Here is a 16,851-nt window from a genome sequence, read left to right on the forward strand (position 1 = left end):
TCCACCCCCCCCCCTTTTCCCCCCCCAGGTGAGCGGCTGCCGAAGCCGGAGCGCGGCAAAATGCGGGTGCACAAGATCAACAACGTCAACAAGGCGCTGGATTTCATCGCCAGCAAAGGGGTCAAACTGGTCTCCATCGGCGCCGAGGGTGAGTCCGGGCTGCAGGGCATGGGGCAGTGCAGGGAATGCAGGCAATGCAGGGCAGGTAATGCAGGGCAGGCAATGCAGGGCAGGCAATGCAGGGCAGGCAATGCAGGGCAAGCAATGCAGGGCAGGCAATGCAGGGCAAGCAATGCAGGGCAAGCAATGCAGGGCAGGCAATGCAGGGCAGGCAATGCAAGCAATGCAGGGCAGGCAATGCAGGGCAGGCAATGCAGGGCAAGCAATGCAGGGCAAGCAATGCAGGGCAAGCAATGCAGGGCAGGCAATGCAGGGCAAGCGATGCAGGGCAAGCAATGCAGGGCAGGCGATGCAGGGCAAGCAATGCAGGGCAGGCAATGCAAGCAATGCAGGGCAGGCAATGCTAGGGCAAGCGATGCAGGGCAAGCGATGCAGAGCAGGCAATGCAGGGCAGGCAATGCAGGGCAGGCGATGCAGGGCAAGCAATGCAGGGCAAGCAATGCAAGCAATGCAGGGCAAGCAATGCAGGGCAAGCGATGCAGGGCAAGCAATGCAGGGCAAGCGATGCAGGGCAGGCGATGCAGGGCAAGCAATGCAGGGCAGGCAATGCTAGGGCAAGCGATGCAGGGCAAGCAATGCAGGGCAGGCAATGCAGGGCAAGCAATGCAAGCAATGCAGGGCAGGTAATGCAAGCAGATCCAGCTGAGCACATAATGTCAGAGCAGTGCAAGCAATGCAATGTAGGCAATGCAAGCAGTGCAAGCAATGCAAGGCAGGCAATGCAAGCAGGGCAAGCAATGCAATGTAGGCAATGCAAGCAGGGAAAGCAATGCAATGCAGGCAATGCAAGCAGGGAAAGCAATGCAGTGCAGGCAATGCAAGCAGGGCAAGCAATGCAATGTAGGCAATGCAAGCAGGGCAAGCAATGCAGTGTAGGCAATGCAAGCAGGGAAAGCAATGCAATGCAGGCAATGCAAGCAGGGCAAGCAATGCAATGTAGGCAATGCAAGCAGGGAAAGCAATGCAACGCAGGCAATGCAAGCAGGGAAAGCAGTGTGATGCAGGCAATGCAAGCAGGGCAAGCAATGCAAGGCAGGCAATGCAAGCAGTGCAAGCAATGCAAGGCAGGCAATGCAAGCAGGGCAAGCAATGCAAGGCAGGCAGTGCAAGCAGGGCAAGCAATGCAAGGCAAGCAATGCAAGCAGGGCAAGCAATGCAGTGCAGGCAATGCAAGCAGCAGGGCAAGCAATGCAATGCAGGCAATGCAAGCAGGGCAAGCAATGCAAGGCAGGCAATGCAAGCAGGGCAAGCAATGCAAGCTCCCTTATCAATCACTGCCCTGCTCCCTTATCAGTCGCTGTTATCAGCTCTTATCTCCCCCTTCCCCCCCCCCAGAGATCGTTGATGGTAACGCCAAGATGACGCTGGGGATGATCTGGACCATCATCCTTCGATTCGCCATCCAGGACATCTCCGTGGAAGGTAATGGGGCAGCTATGGGGCAGCTATGGGGCACAGCTATGGGGCAGCTATGGGGCATGGCTATGGGGCAGCTATGGGGCAGCTATGGGGCTGGACCCAGGTAATGGGGCTGCAGGGCTATGGGGCACTGCCATGGGGCTGAACCCATCCCTTTATGGAAGGTAGTGGGGCTGCAGGGCTATGGGGCACTGCTATGGGGCACAGCTATGGGGCAGAGCTATGGGGCAGAGCAGTGGGGCTGAACCCTTCCATCCCTTTGCAGAGACCTCGGCCAAGGAGGGGCTGCTCTTATGGTGCCAAAGGAAAACAGCGCCCTACAAGAACGTCAACGTGCAGAACTTCCACATCAGGTGTGGGGCAGAAATCGGGGGGTAAAAGGGGATGTGGGGCTGAAGGACACTAATATGGGGCTGAAGGACATCTCCTCTATGGGGCTGAAGGACATCTCCTCTCTATGGGGCTGAAAGACATCTCCTCTCTATGGGGCTGACCCCCATCTCTCTATGGGGCTGACCCCCATCTCTCTATGGGGCTGACCCCAATCTGTCTATGGGGCAGAACCCAATCTCTCTATGGGGCTGAAGGACATCTCCTCTCTATGGGGCTGACCCCAATGTCTCTATGGGGCTGACCCCCATCTCCCTATGGGGCTGACCCCCATCTATGGGGCTGCCCCCTGCCCTGTGTTGCAGCTGGAAGGACGGCCTTGCCTTCAACGCGCTGATCCACAGACACCGCCCGGAGCTCATCGAGTACGACAAGCTCAGGAAGGTAACGGGGCTGATTTGGGGGGGGGGAGCAGCCCCCGACCCTCTGCACCATCCCCCCTCCATCATCCTCCCCTCCATCATCCCCCCCTTCATCCCTCTCCTTTACCATCCCCCCTTCATCCTCCCCCTCTCCATCATCCCCCCTTCACCCTCTCCCTTCATCCTCCCCCCCTCATCATCCCCCTCTTCTTCACCCTCCCCCCCTTCAGCATCCCTCTCCCTTTACCATCCCCCCCATTACCATCTCCCCCTTCATCCTCCCCCCCTTCATCCTCCCCCTCTTCATCATCTCCCCCTTCATCCTCCCCCCATTTACCATCCCCTCCCTCATCCTCCCCCCCTTCACACTCCCCCCCTTCAGCCTCTCCCTTCATTCATCCCCCCATTACCATCTCCCCCTTCATCCTCCCCCCTTCATCCATCCTCCCTCTCCCCTTCATCCTCCCCCCCTTTAGCATCCCTCTCCCTTCACCCTCTCCCTTCATCCTCCCCCCTTCACCCTCCTCCCCATCCCTCTCCCTTTACCATCCCCCCCATTACCATCTCCCCCTCTTCATCCTCCCCCCCTTCATCCTGCCCCCCCTCATCATCCCTCTCCCCCTTCATCATCCCTCCCTCTTCACCCTCTCCCTTCATCCTCCCCCCCTTCATCCTCTCCCTACATCATCTCTGCCTTCACCCTCCCTCTCCCTTCATCATCCCCCCCTTTAACATCCCCCCTTTACCCTCCCCCTTCATCCTCCCCCCCTTCATCATCCCTCCCTTTACCATCCCCTCTTTCATCCCTCCCACTTCACCCTCTCCCTTCATCCTCCCCCCTTCACCCTCCTCCCCATCCCTCTCCCTTTACCATCCCCCCCATTACCATCTCCCCCCCTTCATCCTCCCCCCCTTCATCCTCCCCCCCTTCATCCTCCCCCCCTTCATCCTCCCCCCCTTCATCATCTCCCCCTTCATCCTCCCCCCATTTACCATCCCCCCCCCTCATCCTCCCCCTCTTCACACTCCCCCCCTTCAGCCTCTCCCTTCATTCATCCCCCCATTACCATCTCCCCCTTCATCCCCCCCCCCTTCACCATCTCCCCCTTCATCCTCCCCCCCTTCATCATCCCTCCCCCTTCAGCCTCCTCCCCATCCCTCTCCCCTTACCATCCCCCCCATTACCATCTCCCCCCCTTCATCCTCCCCCCCTTCATCCTCCCCCCCTTCATCCTCCCCCCCTTCATCCTCTCCCTACATCATCTCTGCCTTCACCCTCCCTCTCCCTTCATCCTCCCCCCCTTTAACATCCCCCCTTCACCCTCTCCCTTCATCATCCCTCTCCCTTCATCCTCCCCCTCTTCTCCCTCCCTCTCCCTTCATCCTCCCCCCCTTATCATCCTCTTCTTCACCCTCCCCCCCTCCATCATCCTCTCCCTTCATCCTCCCCCCATTACCATCCCCCTCTTCATCCTCCCCCTCTTCATCCTCCCCCCCCTCACCCTCCCCCTTTCCCCCCCATTCACCCCCTCCCTTCTCCCTCTCCCCCTCCCCCAGGACGACCCCGTGACCAACCTGAACAACGCCTTCGAGGTGGCAGAGAAATACCTGGACATCCCCAAGATGTTGGATGCTGAGGGTGAGCCCCACAGCCAGCCCCATAGCCACCCCATATATACCCCTATAGCCTATAGCCAGCCCCATAGCCACCCCATGTATACCCATATAGCCTATAGCCAGCGCTATAGCCAGCCCATATATACCCATATAGCCTATAGCCAGCCCTATAGCCACCCCATATATACCCCTATAGCCACCCCATATATACCCATATAGCCTATAGCCAGCCCCATAGCCACCCCATGTATACCCATATAGCCACCCCATATATACCCCTATAGCCTATAGCCAGCCCCATAGCCACCCCATATATACCCATATAGCCTATAGCCAGCCCCATAGCCACCCCATATATAACCCTATAGCCTATAGTCAGCCCCATAGCCACCCCATATATACCCATATAGCCTATAGCCAGCCCCATAGCCACCCCATATATACCCATATAGCCTATAGCCAGCCCCATAGCCACCCCATGTATACCCATATAGCCACCCCATATATACCCCTATAGCCTATAGCCAGCCCCATAGCCACCCCATATATACCCATATAGCCTATAGCCAGCCCTATAGCCACCCCATATATACCCATATAGCCACCCCATATATACCCATATAGCCTATAGCCAGCCCCATAGCCACCCCATGTATACCCATATAGCCACCCCATATATACCCATATAGCCTATAGCCAGCCCCATAGCCACCCCATATATACCCATATAGCCTATAGCCAGCCCCATAGCCACCCCATGTATACCCATATAGCCACCCCATATATACCCCTATAGCCTATAGCCAGCCCCATAGCCACCCCATATATACCCATATAGCCTATAGCCAGCCCTATAGCCACCCCATATATACCCATATAGCCACCCCATATATACCCATATAGCCTATAGCCAGCCCCATAGCCACCCCATGTATACCCATATAGCCACCCCATATATACCCCTATAGCCTATAGCCAGCCCCATAGCCACCCCATATATACCCATATAGCCTATAGCCAGCCCTATAGCCACCCCATATATAACCCTATAGCCACCCCATATATACCCATATAGCCTATAGCCAGCCCTATAGCCACCCCATATATAACCCTATAGCCACCCCATATATACCCATATAGCCTATAGCCAGCCCCATAGCCAGCCCATATATAACCCTATAGCCACCCCATATATACCCCTATAGCCTATAGTCAGCCCCATAGCCACCCCATATATAGCCCCATAGCCACCCCATACATACCCATATAGCCTATAGCCAGCCCCATAGCCACCCCATATATAGCCCCATAGCCACCCCATATATAACCCGATAGCCTATAGCCACCCCATATATAACCCTATAGCCTATAGCCACCCCATGTATACCCATATAGCCTATAGCCAGCCCTATAGCCACCCCATATATAACCCTATAGCCACCCCATATATACCCATATAGCCTATAGCCAGCCCTATAGCCACCCCATATATAACCCTATAGCCTATAGCCAGCCCCATAGCCACCCCATATATACCCCTGTATCCTATAGCCAGCCCTATAGCCAGCCCTATAGCCACCCCATGTATACCCCTATAGCCACCCCATATATAACCCTATAGCCTATAGCCAGCCCTATAGCCACCCCGTATATACCCATATAGCCACCCCATGTATACCCCTATAGCCACCCCATATATACCCATATAGCCACCCCATATATACCCCTGTATCCTATATCCAGCCTTATATCCACCCCATATATACCCCTATAGCCTATATCCAACCCTATAGCCACCCCATATATATCCCCATAGCCTATAGCCAGCCCTATATCCACCCCTATAGCCTATATCCCTCCCTATATATACCCCTATATCCACCCTTATGTATACCCCTATATTCTATATTCACCCCTGTATATACTGCTATATATACCCCTATATCCACCCCTATATATACTTGTATATCCTATATCCACTGTTATATCCACCCCTATATCCTATATCCACCCCTATATCCTATATCTACTCCTATATCCACCCCAACCTTATCCCCTCCTTACACCCATACAGGAACCAGCCCCACATAGGACACCCTAATCACCTTCTAGACCCACACAGGAGCCCCTATGGGACCCATAGGACACCCTAATCACCTTCTATACCCACACAGGAGCCTTCCTTTAGCCCTATGGGAACCATAGGACACCCTAATAGAGCCCTATAGGGCCATAAAGGGCCATATAGGGCCATATAGGGCCATATAGGGCCATATAGGGCAATATAGGGCCATAAGGAGCCATAAGGGACACGCTCACCTGCTTCTCTTCCAGCTGCCTGCCTCTATCTCAATGGGAACCAGACCCCAGCTCGTACATATGGGTTCTATAGGGCCGCTATAGTTCCCTATGGGAGCTATAAGGCATATAGGGCTGTTCATATGGGTTCTATAGGGCTGCTCTCGTTCCCTATGGGAGCTATAAGGCATATAGGGCTGTTATTGTTCCCTATGGGAGCTATAAAGCATATAGGGCTGTTCATATGGGTTCTATAGGGCTGCTCTCGTTCCCTATGGGAGCTATAAGGCATATAGGGCTGCTATTGTTCCCTATGGGAGCTATAAGGCATATAGGGCTGTTCATATGGGTTCTATAGGGCTGCTATTGTTCCCTATGGGAGCTATAAGGCATATAGGGCTGTTCATATGGGTTCTATAGGGCCGCTATCGTTCCCTATGGGAGCTATAAGGCATATAGGGCTGTTATCATTCCCTATGGGAGCTATAGGGCATATAGGGCTGTTCATATGGGCTCTATAGGGCTGCTCTCGTTCCCTATGGGAGCTATAAGGCATATAGGGCTGTTCATATGGGTTCTATAGGGCCGCTCTCATTCCCTATGGGAGCTATAAGGCATATAGGGCTGTTCATATGGGTTCTATAGGGCCGCTATAGTTCCCTATGGGAGCTATAAGGCATATAGGGCTGTTCATATGGGTTCTATAGGGCTGCTCTCGTTCCCTATGGGAGCTATAAGGCATATAGGGCTGTTATTGTTCCCTATGGGAGCTATAAAGCATATAGGGCTGTTCATATGGGTTCTATAGGGCTGCTCTCGTTCCCTATGGGAGCTATAAGGCATATAGGGCTGCTATTGTTCCCTATGGGAGCTATAAGGCATATAGGGCTGTTCATATGGGTTCTATAGGGCTGCTATTGTTCCCTATGGGAGCTATAAGGCATATAGGGCTGTTCATATGGGTTCTATAGGGCCGCTATCGTTCCCTATGGGAGCTATAAGGCATATAGGGCTGTTATCATTCCCTATGGGAGCTATAGGGCATATAGGGCTGTTCATATGGGCTCTATAGGGCTGCTCTCGTTCCCTATGGGAGCTATAAGGCATATAGGGCTGTTCATATGGGTTCTATAGGGCCGCTCTCATTCCCTATGGGAGCTATAAGGCATATAGGGCTGTTCATATGGGTTCTATAGGGCCGCTCTCATTCCCTATGGGAGCTATAAGGCATATAGGGCTGTTCATATGGGTTCTATAGGGCTGCTCTCATCCCCTATGGGAGCTATAAGGCATATAGGGCTGTTCATATGGGTTCTATAGGGCTGCTGTTGTTCCCTATGGGAGCTATAAGGCATATAGGGTTGTTCATATGGGCTATATAGGGCCGCTTATCCAGCCCTATATATCATATGGCATCAAACCCAACCCAGCTGTGCTATATAGGAACATATAGGAACATGTAGGATCCCTTTGAGTTACCCAGCCCTATATATCATATAGCATCAAACCCAACATCCAGCTGTGCTATATAGGAACATATAGGAACATATAAGATTCCTTTGAGTTACCCAGCCCTATATGGCATCAAACCCAACCCAGCTGTGCTATATAGGAACATATAGGCAACATATAGGATCCCTTTGAGTTACCCAGCCCTATATATCATATAGCATCAAACCCAACATCCAGCTGTGCTATATAGGAACATATAGGTGACATATAGGATCCCTTTGAGTTATCCAGCCCTATATAGCATCAAACCCAACCCAGCTGTGCTATATAGGATCATATAGGATCCCTTTGAGTTATCCAGCCCTATATATCATACAGCATCAAACCCAACCCAGCTGTGCTATATAGGATCATATAGGATCTCTTTGAGTTACCCAGCCCTATATGGCATCAAACCCAGCATCCAGCTGTGCTGTATAGGAACATATAGGAACATATAGGATCCCTTTGAGTTACCCAGCCCTATATATCATATAGCATCAAACCCAGCCCAGCTGTGCCATATAGGAACATATAGGCAACATATAGGATCCCATTGAGTTACCCAGCCCTATATGGCATCAAACCCAACCCAGCTGTGCTATATAGGAACCTATAGGCAACATATAGGATCCCATTGAGTTACCCAGCCCTATATATCATATAGCATCAAACCCAACCCAGCTGTGCTATATAGGAACATATAGGATCCCTTTGAGTTACCCAGCCCTATATGGCATCAAACCCAACCCAGCTGTGCTATATAGGAACATATAGGCAACATATAGGATCCCTTTGAGTTACCCAGCCCTATATATCATATAGCATCAAACCCAGCTGTGCTATATAGGAACATATAGGAACATATAGGATCCCTTTGAGTTACCCAGCCCTATATGGCATCAAACCCAACCCAGCTGTGCTATATAGGAACATATAGGAACATATAGGATCCCTTTGAGTTACCCAGCCCTATATGGCATCAAACCCAGCATCCAGCTGTGCTATATAGGAACATATAGGATCCCTTTGAGTTACCCAGCCCTATATGGCATCAAACCCAACATCCAGCTGTGCTATATAGGAACCTATAGGCAACATATAGGATCCCTTTGAGTTACCCAGCCCTATATGGCATCAAACCCAACATCCAGCTGTGCTATATAGGAACCTATAGGCAACATATAGGATCCCTTTGAGTTACCCAGCCCTATATATCATATAGCATCAAACCCAGCTGTGCTATATAGGAACATATAGGAACATATAGGATCCCTTTGAGTCACCCAGCCCTATATATCATATAGCATCAAACCCAACCCAGCTGTGGTCTGGTCCCATCACCGCCTGCTCCCTATGGGGCTCCCTATGGGTCTCCCTATGGGGGTCCCTATGTGCTCTATGGGGTCTCCTGGCTGCTCCTTCACGCCCCCCCCGCGCCCCCTCCCCTATTTCTCCTCTCAGACATAGTGGGCACCCTGCGGCCCGACGAGAAAGCCATCATGACGTACGTGTCCTGCTTCTACCACGCTTTCTCGGGGGCTCAGAAGGTGAGCTCGGATTTTGGGGGGGGGGCTTGGGGGGCGATGGCTGCTGGGTATTATGGGGGGGGGGCTTGGGGGGCAATGCTGCTGTGTGGCTGCTGGGTATTATGGGGAGGGGGCTTTGTGCAATGGCTGCTGGGTATTATGGGGAGGGGGCTTGGGGGCAATGGCTGCTGGGTATTATGGGGAGGGGGCTTGGGGGGCAATGGCTGCTGGGTATTATGGGGGGGGGCTTTGTGCAATGGCTGCTGGGTATTATGGGGGGGGGCTTGGGGGGCAATGGCTGCTGGGTATTATGGGGTGGGGGGCTTGGGGGCAATGGCTGCTGGGTATTATGGGGAGGGGGCTTTGTGCAATGGCTGCTGGGTATTATGGGGGGGGGGCTTTGTGCAATGGCTGCTGGGTATTATGGGGAGGGGGCTTTGTGCAATGGCTGCTGGGTATTATGGGGAGGGGGCTTGGGTGCGATGCTGCTGCATGGCTGCTGGGTATGGGGGGGGTGCAGGTAGATGGAGCTCTGAGACCCCCTATGTGGATCTGAGACCCCCCATGTAGCTGTGAGACCCCCCATGTAGCTCTGAGACCCCCCCTATATAACTCTGAGACCCCCTATGTGGATCTGAGACCCCCCCCTATATAGCTGTGAGACCCCCTATATAGCTCTGAGACCCCCCATGTGGCTTTGAGACCCCCTATGTCGATCTGAGACCCCCCCCATGTAGCTGTGAGACCCCCCCCATGTAGCTGCGAGACCCCCCATGTAGCTCTGAGACCCCCTATATAGCTCTGAGACCCCCCATGCAGCTCTGAGACCCCCTATATAGCTCTGAGACCCCCCCATGCAGCTCTGAGACCCCCCACGTGGCTCTGAGACCCCCCACGTAGCTCTGAGACCCCCCCATGCAGCTCTGAGACCCCCCACGTGGCTCTGAGACCCCCCACGTAGCTCTGAGACCCCCCACGTGGCTCTGAGACCCCCTATGTAACTCTGAGACCCCCTATGTGGATCTGAGACCCCCCCCATGTAGCTCTGAGACCCCCTATGTAGCTCTGAGGCCCCCCATGTAGCTCTGAGACCCCCCATGTAGCTCTGAGACCCCCTATGTGGATCTGAGACCCCCCCATGTAGCTGTGAGACCCCCTATGTGGATCTGAGACCCCCTATGTAGCTGTGAGACCCCCCCTATGTAGCTGTGAGACCCCCTATACAGCTGTGAGACCCCCCCTATATAACTCTGAGACCCCCCATGTGGATCTGAGACCCCCCCTATATAGCTCTGAGACCCCTATACAGCTGTGAGACCCCCCATGTAGCTGTGAGACCCCCCACGTGGCTCTGAGACCCCCCACGTAGCTCTGAGACCCCCCCATGTAGGGCTATGGGGGTCTCCATTGCTGCATCCCCCCCCCCCCCCCCATTTAATACTTCCATCTGATCTATATGGGGGCTCTAACCCCCCCCCCCCCTTTACTATACATAGGGCTATGGGGGTCTCCATTGCTGCATCCCCCCCCCCCCCATTTAATGCTGCCATCAGACCTATAGGGGTTCCTTAACCCCCCCTTTACTCTGGGGGGGCTCCATTGCTGCATCCCCCCCCTCTTAATTCTTCCAATGGTCCTGGGGAAGCCCCCCCCCATTTCACCTGCTTCCAAAGCTCTATTAACCCCCATTGCTCTGCATAGGGCTGAGACCCCCCAGGTGGGATTTGGGGGGGGTGGGCTATGGGGGGGGGGGGGCTGTGCACGGTGACCCCCCCCCCCACTGTGATACCCCCCCCCCCCCAGGCAGAGACAGCGGCCAACAGGATCTGCAAAGTGCTGGCGGTCAACCAGGAGAACGAGCATCTGATGGAGGACTATGAGAAACTGGCGTCCGATGTGAGACCCCTCCCCATTAATACCCCATAGGAGACCCCTCCCCATTAATACAGCACCCCCATGGGAGACCCCTCCCCATTAATACCCCATGGGAGACCCCTCCCCATAAATACCCCATGGGAGACCCCTCCCCATTAATACCACATGGAGACCCCTCCCCATTAATACCCCATGGGAGACCCCTCCCCATTAATACAGCACCCCCATGGGAGACCCCTCCCCATTAATACAGCAACCCCCCATGGGAGACCCCTCCCCATAAATACCCCATGGGAGACCCCTCCCCATTAATACAGCACCCCCATGGGAGACCCCTCCCCATTAATACAGCACCCCCATGGGAGACCCCTCCCCATTAATACCCCATGGGAGACCCCTCCCCATTAACACCCCATGGGAGACCCCTCCCCATTAATACAGCACCCCCATGGGAGACCCCTCCCCATTAATACCCCATGGGAGACCCCTCCCCATTAACAGCCCATGGGAGACCCCTCCCCATTAATACCCCATGGGAGACCCCTCCCCATAAACACAGCACCCCCCCATGGGAGACCCCTCCCCATTAATACCCCATGGGAGACCCCTCCCCATTAATACAGCAACCCCCCATGGGAGACCCCTCCCCATAAATACCCCATGGGAGACCCCTCCCCATTAATACAGCACCCCCATGGGAGACCCCTCCCCATTAATACCCCATGGGAGACCCCTCCCCATTAATACAGCAACCCCATGGGAGACCCCTCCCCATAAATACCCCATGGGAGACCCCTCCCCATATACACACCATGGGAGACCCCTCCCCATCAACACCCCATGGGAGACCCCTCCCCATTAACAGCCCATGGGAGACCCCTCCCCATTAATACCCCATGGGAGACCCCTCCCCATATACACACCATGGGAGACCCCTCCCCATTAATACAGCACCCCCCCCATCAACACAGCACCCCCATTGGGGATGCCACATGAGCCCCCTCCCCATATTCTTAAACCCACCCCCCTATTCCTGCTGCCCCTTAAGTCCCCTCCCATTTGTGATGCCCCTAAGCCCCCCCCCCATTGCTGCCGCCCCCTTCCCCAGCTCCTGCAGTGGATCAGCCACACCATCCCTTGCTGACCCCCCAAGCCCCCTCCCCATGTTCCTAAGCCCACCCCCCATTGCTGCTGCCCCCTAAGCCCCCTCCCCATGTTCCTAAGCCCCCTCCCCATACTCCTAAACCCAATATCTCCCAATCATGGTGCTCCTTAAGCCCCCTCCCCATGCTCCTAAACCCACCACCCCCATTCCTAATGCCCCCCAAGCCCCCTCCCCATTCCCCTAAACCCACCACCCCCATTGATGCTGCCCCCTAAGGCCCCTCCCCATACTCCTAAGCCCACCCCCCCCATTCCTGATGCCCCCTAAGCCCCCTCCCCATGTTCCTAACCCCCCTCCCCATGCCCCTAAGCCCACCCCCCCATTTGTGATGCCCCTAAGCCCCCCCCCCATTGCTGCTTTCCCCCCCCCAGCTCCTGGAGTGGATCAGCCGCACCATCCCTTGCTGACCCCCCAAGCCCCCTCCCCATGTTCCTAAGCCCACCCCCCGCATTGGTGATGCTCCCTAAGCCCCCTCCCCATGTGTTCCTAAGCCCCCTCCCCATACTCCTAAACCCAATATCTCCCCATCATGCTGCTCCTTGACGCCTTAAGCCGCCTCCCCATGCCCCTAAGCCCACCCCCCCCATTTGTGATGCTTCTAAACCCACCACCCCCATTCCTGCTGCCCCCCCAAGCCCCCTCCCCATACTCCTAAACCCAATATCTCCCAATCATGGTGCTCCTTGACGCCTTAAGCCCCCTCCCCCCATGTTCCTAACCCCCCTCCCCATGCCCCTAAGCCCACCCCCCCATTCCTGCTGCCCCCTAATCCCCCTTCCCATGCCCCTAAGCCCACCACCCCCATTGGTGATGCTCCCCAAACCCCCTCCCCATGTTCCTAAGCCCCCTCCCCATTCCCCTAAGCCCCCCCCCCATTGCTGCTTTCCCCCCCCATAGCTCCTGGAGTGGATCAGCCGCACCATCCCTTGCTGACCCCCCAACCCCCCCCCATGTTCCTAAGCCCCCTCCCCATGCCCCTAAGCCCACCACCCCCATTGATGCTGCCCCCTAAGCCCCCTCCCCATACTCTTAAGCCCCCTCCCCATGCTCCTAATCCCTCCCCCCTATTCCTGTTGCCCCCTAACCCTCTCCCCATACTCCTAAGCCCCCTCCCCATGCCCCTTAAGCCCCTTCCCCATGCTCCTAAACCTCCTCCCCATGTTCTTAAACCCCCCCTCCCCTTCCTGCTGGCCCCCTAAGCCCCCTCCCCATACTCCTAAGCCCCCTCCCCATGCTCCTAAGCCCACCCCCCCCATTCCTGATGCCCCCTAAACCCCTTCCCCATGCTCCTAAGCCCCCTCCCCATGCCCCTAAACCCACCACCCCCATTCCTGCTGCTCCCTAAGCCCCTCCCCATACTCCCTGACCCCCTGATGCTTTCTGACCCCCCTCCCCATGCCCCTAAGCCCACCCCCCATTCCTGCTGCCCCCTAACCCCCCTCCCCATACCCTTAAACCCACCCCCCCCATTGCTGCTTTCCCACCCAGCTCCTGCAGTGGATCAGCCGCACCATCCCTTGCTGACCCCCCAAACCCCCTCCCCATGTTCCTAAGCCCCCTCCCCATGCTCCTAAACCCACCACCCCCATTTGTGATGCCCCTAAGCCCCCCCCCATTGCTGCTTTCCCCCCCCAGCTCCTGCAGTGGATCAGCCGCACCATCCCTTGCTGACCCCCCAACCCCCCTCCCCATGCCCCTAAGCCCACCCCCCCCATTTGTGATGCTTCTAAACCCAACCCCCCCATTCCTGCTGCCCCCAAACCCCCTCCCCATACTCCTAAGCCCCCTCCCCATTCCCCTAAGCCCCCCCCATTGCTGCCTCCTCCTTCCCCAGCTCCTGCAGTGGATCAGCCACACCATCCCTTGCTGACCCCCCAAGCCCCCTCCCCATGTTCCTAAGCCCACCACCCCCATTCCTGCTGCCCCCTAACCCCCCTCCCTATGCTCCTAAGCCCCCTCCCCATGCTCCTAAACCCACCCCCCCCATTGGTAATGCCCCCTAAGCCCCCTCCCCATGCCCCTAAGCCCCCCCCATTGCTGCTTTCCCCCCCCAGCTCCTGCAGTGGATCCGCCGCACCATCCCTTGCTGACCCCCCAAGCCCCCTCCCCATGTTCCTAAGCCCACCACCCCCATTCCTGCTGCCCCCTAACCCCCCTCCCTATGCTCCTAAGCCCCCTCCCCATGCTCCTAAACCCACCCCCCCCATTGGTAATGCCCCCTAAGCCCCCTCCCCATGCCCCTAAGCCCCCCCCATTGCTGCTTTCCCCCCCCAGCTCCTGCAGTGGATCCGCCGCACCATCCCTTGCTGACCCCCCAAGCCCCCTCCCCATGTTCCTAAGCCCCCTCCCCATGCCCCTAAGCCCCCCCCCCATTGCTGCTGTCCCCCCCCATAGCTCCTGCAGTGGATCAGCCGCACCATCCCGTGGCTGGAGGATCGCAGCCCCCAGAAAACGATCCAGGAGATGCAGCAGAAACTGGAGGATTTCAGGGATTATCGCAGGGTGCACAAACCCCCCAAAGTGCAGGAGAAATGTCAGCTGGAAATCAACTTCAACACGCTGCAGACCAAGCTCCGGCTCAGCAACAGGCCGGCATTCATGCCATCGGAGGGGAGGATGGTGGCGGTGAGATATGGGGGGATATGGGGCTGCTATGGGGTCTGGGGATATGGGGGTGCTATGGGGTCTGGGGATGTGGGGGGGCTATGGGGGATGCTATGGGGTGGGGGATGCTATGGGGTCTGGGGATATGGGGGATGCTATGGGGGGTTGCTGCCTTCATGCCATCGGAGGGGAGGATGGTGGCGGTGAGATATGGGGGGATATGGGGGATGCTATGGGGTCTGGGGATATGGGGGGGCTATGGGGGATGCTATGGGGTCTAGAGCTATGGGGGGGCTATGGGGGATGCTATGGGGTCTGGGGATATGGGGGGGCTATGGGGTGCGGGGTGCTATGGGGTCTGGGGATATGGGGGGCTATGGGGGATGCTATGGGGTGGGGGATGCTATGGGGTCTGGGGATATGGGGGGGCTATGGGGTCTGGGGATATGGGGGGGGCTATGGGGGATGCTATGGGGGGTTGCTGCCTTCATGCCGTCGGAGGGGAGGATGGTGGCGGTGAGATATGGGGGGATATGGGGGGTGCTATGGGGTCTGGGGATATGGGGGGGCTATGGGGTCTAGAGCTATGGGGGGGCTATGGGGGATGCTATGGGGTCTGGGGATATGGGGGGTGCTATGGGGTCTGGGGATATGGGGGGGCTATGGGGGATGCTATGGGGTCTGGGGATGTGGGGGCTGCTATGGAGTCTAGAGCTATGGGGGATGCTATGGGGGGTTGCTGCCTTCATGCCCTCGGAGGGGAGGATGGTAGCAGTGAGATATGGGGGGATATGGGGTCTGGGGCTATGGGGGGGATGCTATGGGGGGGCTATGGGGTCTGGGGATATGGGGGGATATGGGGGATGCTATGGGGTGGGGGATGCTATGGGGTCTGGGGATATGGGGGGGGCTATGGGGGCTGCTATGGGGTCTAGAGCTATGGGGGATGCTATGGGGGGTTGCTGCCTTCATGCCGTCAGAGGGGAGGATGGTGGCGGTGAGATATGGGGGGATATGGGGGATGCTATGGGGTGGGGGATGCTATGGGGTCTGGGGATATGGGGGGGGCTATGGGGTCTGGGGATATGGGGGGGGCTATGGGGGCTGCTATGGGGTCTAGAGCTATGGGGGATGCTATGGGGGGTTGCTGCCTTCATGCCATCGGAGGGGAGGATGGTGGCAGTGAGATATGGGGGGATATGGGGGATGCTATGGGGGATGCTATGGGGTCTGGGGATATGGGGGGGCTATGGGGGATGCTATGGGGTCTGGGGATATGGGGGGTGCTATGGGGGATGCTATGGGGTCTGGGGATATGGGGGATGCTATGGGGGATGCTATGGGGTCTGGGGATATGGGGGATGCTATGGGGATGCTATGGGGTCTGGGGATATGGGGGGGCTATGGGGGATGCTATGGGGTCTGGGGATATGGGGGGGTGCTATGGGGTCTGGGGATATGGGGGGTGCTATGGGGTCTGGGGATATGGGGGGGCTATGGGGGATGCTATGGGGTCTGGGGATATGGGGGGGCTATGGGGGATGCTATGGGGTCTGGGGATATGGGGGGGGCTATGGGGGATGCTATGGGGTCTGGGGATATGGGGGGGCTATGGGGGATGCTATGGGGTCTGGGGATATGGGGCTGCTATGGGGTCTGGGGATATTGGGGGGGCTATGGGGTGGGGGATGCTATGGGGGGATGCTGTGGGGGGTGCTGCATTCATGCTGTCAGAGGGGAGGATGATGGCGGTGAGATATGGGGGGGGTTGGGGGTCTAGAGCTATTGGGGGGGGCTATGGGGGATGCTATGGGGTCTATGGGAGGAGGGGATGCTATGGGGTCTAGAGCTATGGGGGGTGCTATGGGGGATGCTATGGGGGGTTGCTGCCTTCATGCCGTCAGAGGGGAGGATGGTGGCG

At 56.6% G+C, this 16,851-nt stretch overlaps 2 protein-coding genes across 2 annotated transcripts in view; both read left to right on the plus strand.

The window, feature by feature from the left end:
- Positions 1-16,851, plus strand: part of LOC107307545 (alpha-actinin-4-like) — a gene marked incomplete at its 3' end in the record, with an annotated part of 43,515 nt that overhangs the window by 11,953 nt on the left and 14,711 nt on the right. Inside the window, exons 3-10 of the mRNA XM_085534553.1 lie at positions 29-148; positions 1,516-1,602; positions 1,865-1,952; positions 2,295-2,373; positions 3,909-3,990; positions 9,222-9,307; positions 11,090-11,182; positions 14,721-14,951. Coding sequence (XP_085390679.1) covers positions 29-148; positions 1,516-1,602; positions 1,865-1,952; positions 2,295-2,373; positions 3,909-3,990; positions 9,222-9,307; positions 11,090-11,182; positions 14,721-14,951 — 866 coding nt within the window. The remainder of the gene's footprint in view (positions 1-28; positions 149-1,515; positions 1,603-1,864; positions 1,953-2,294; positions 2,374-3,908; positions 3,991-9,221; positions 9,308-11,089; positions 11,183-14,720; positions 14,952-16,851) is intronic.
- LOC146751480 (uncharacterized) lies at positions 2,394-3,274 on the plus strand (the record flags this gene model as incomplete). Its single annotated transcript, XM_085534535.1, has 2 exons — positions 2,394-2,732; positions 2,828-3,274. Coding segments are annotated over 2 exons (786 nt in total), but the record flags the coding sequence as incomplete, so codon positions are not given.

This window comes from Coturnix japonica, unplaced genomic scaffold (genome assembly GCF_054131305.1).
Source record: "Coturnix japonica strain WE unplaced genomic scaffold, WE-NBRP24 Scf085, whole genome shotgun sequence".
Classification (NCBI taxonomy): domain Eukaryota; kingdom Metazoa; phylum Chordata; class Aves; order Galliformes; family Phasianidae; genus Coturnix; species Coturnix japonica.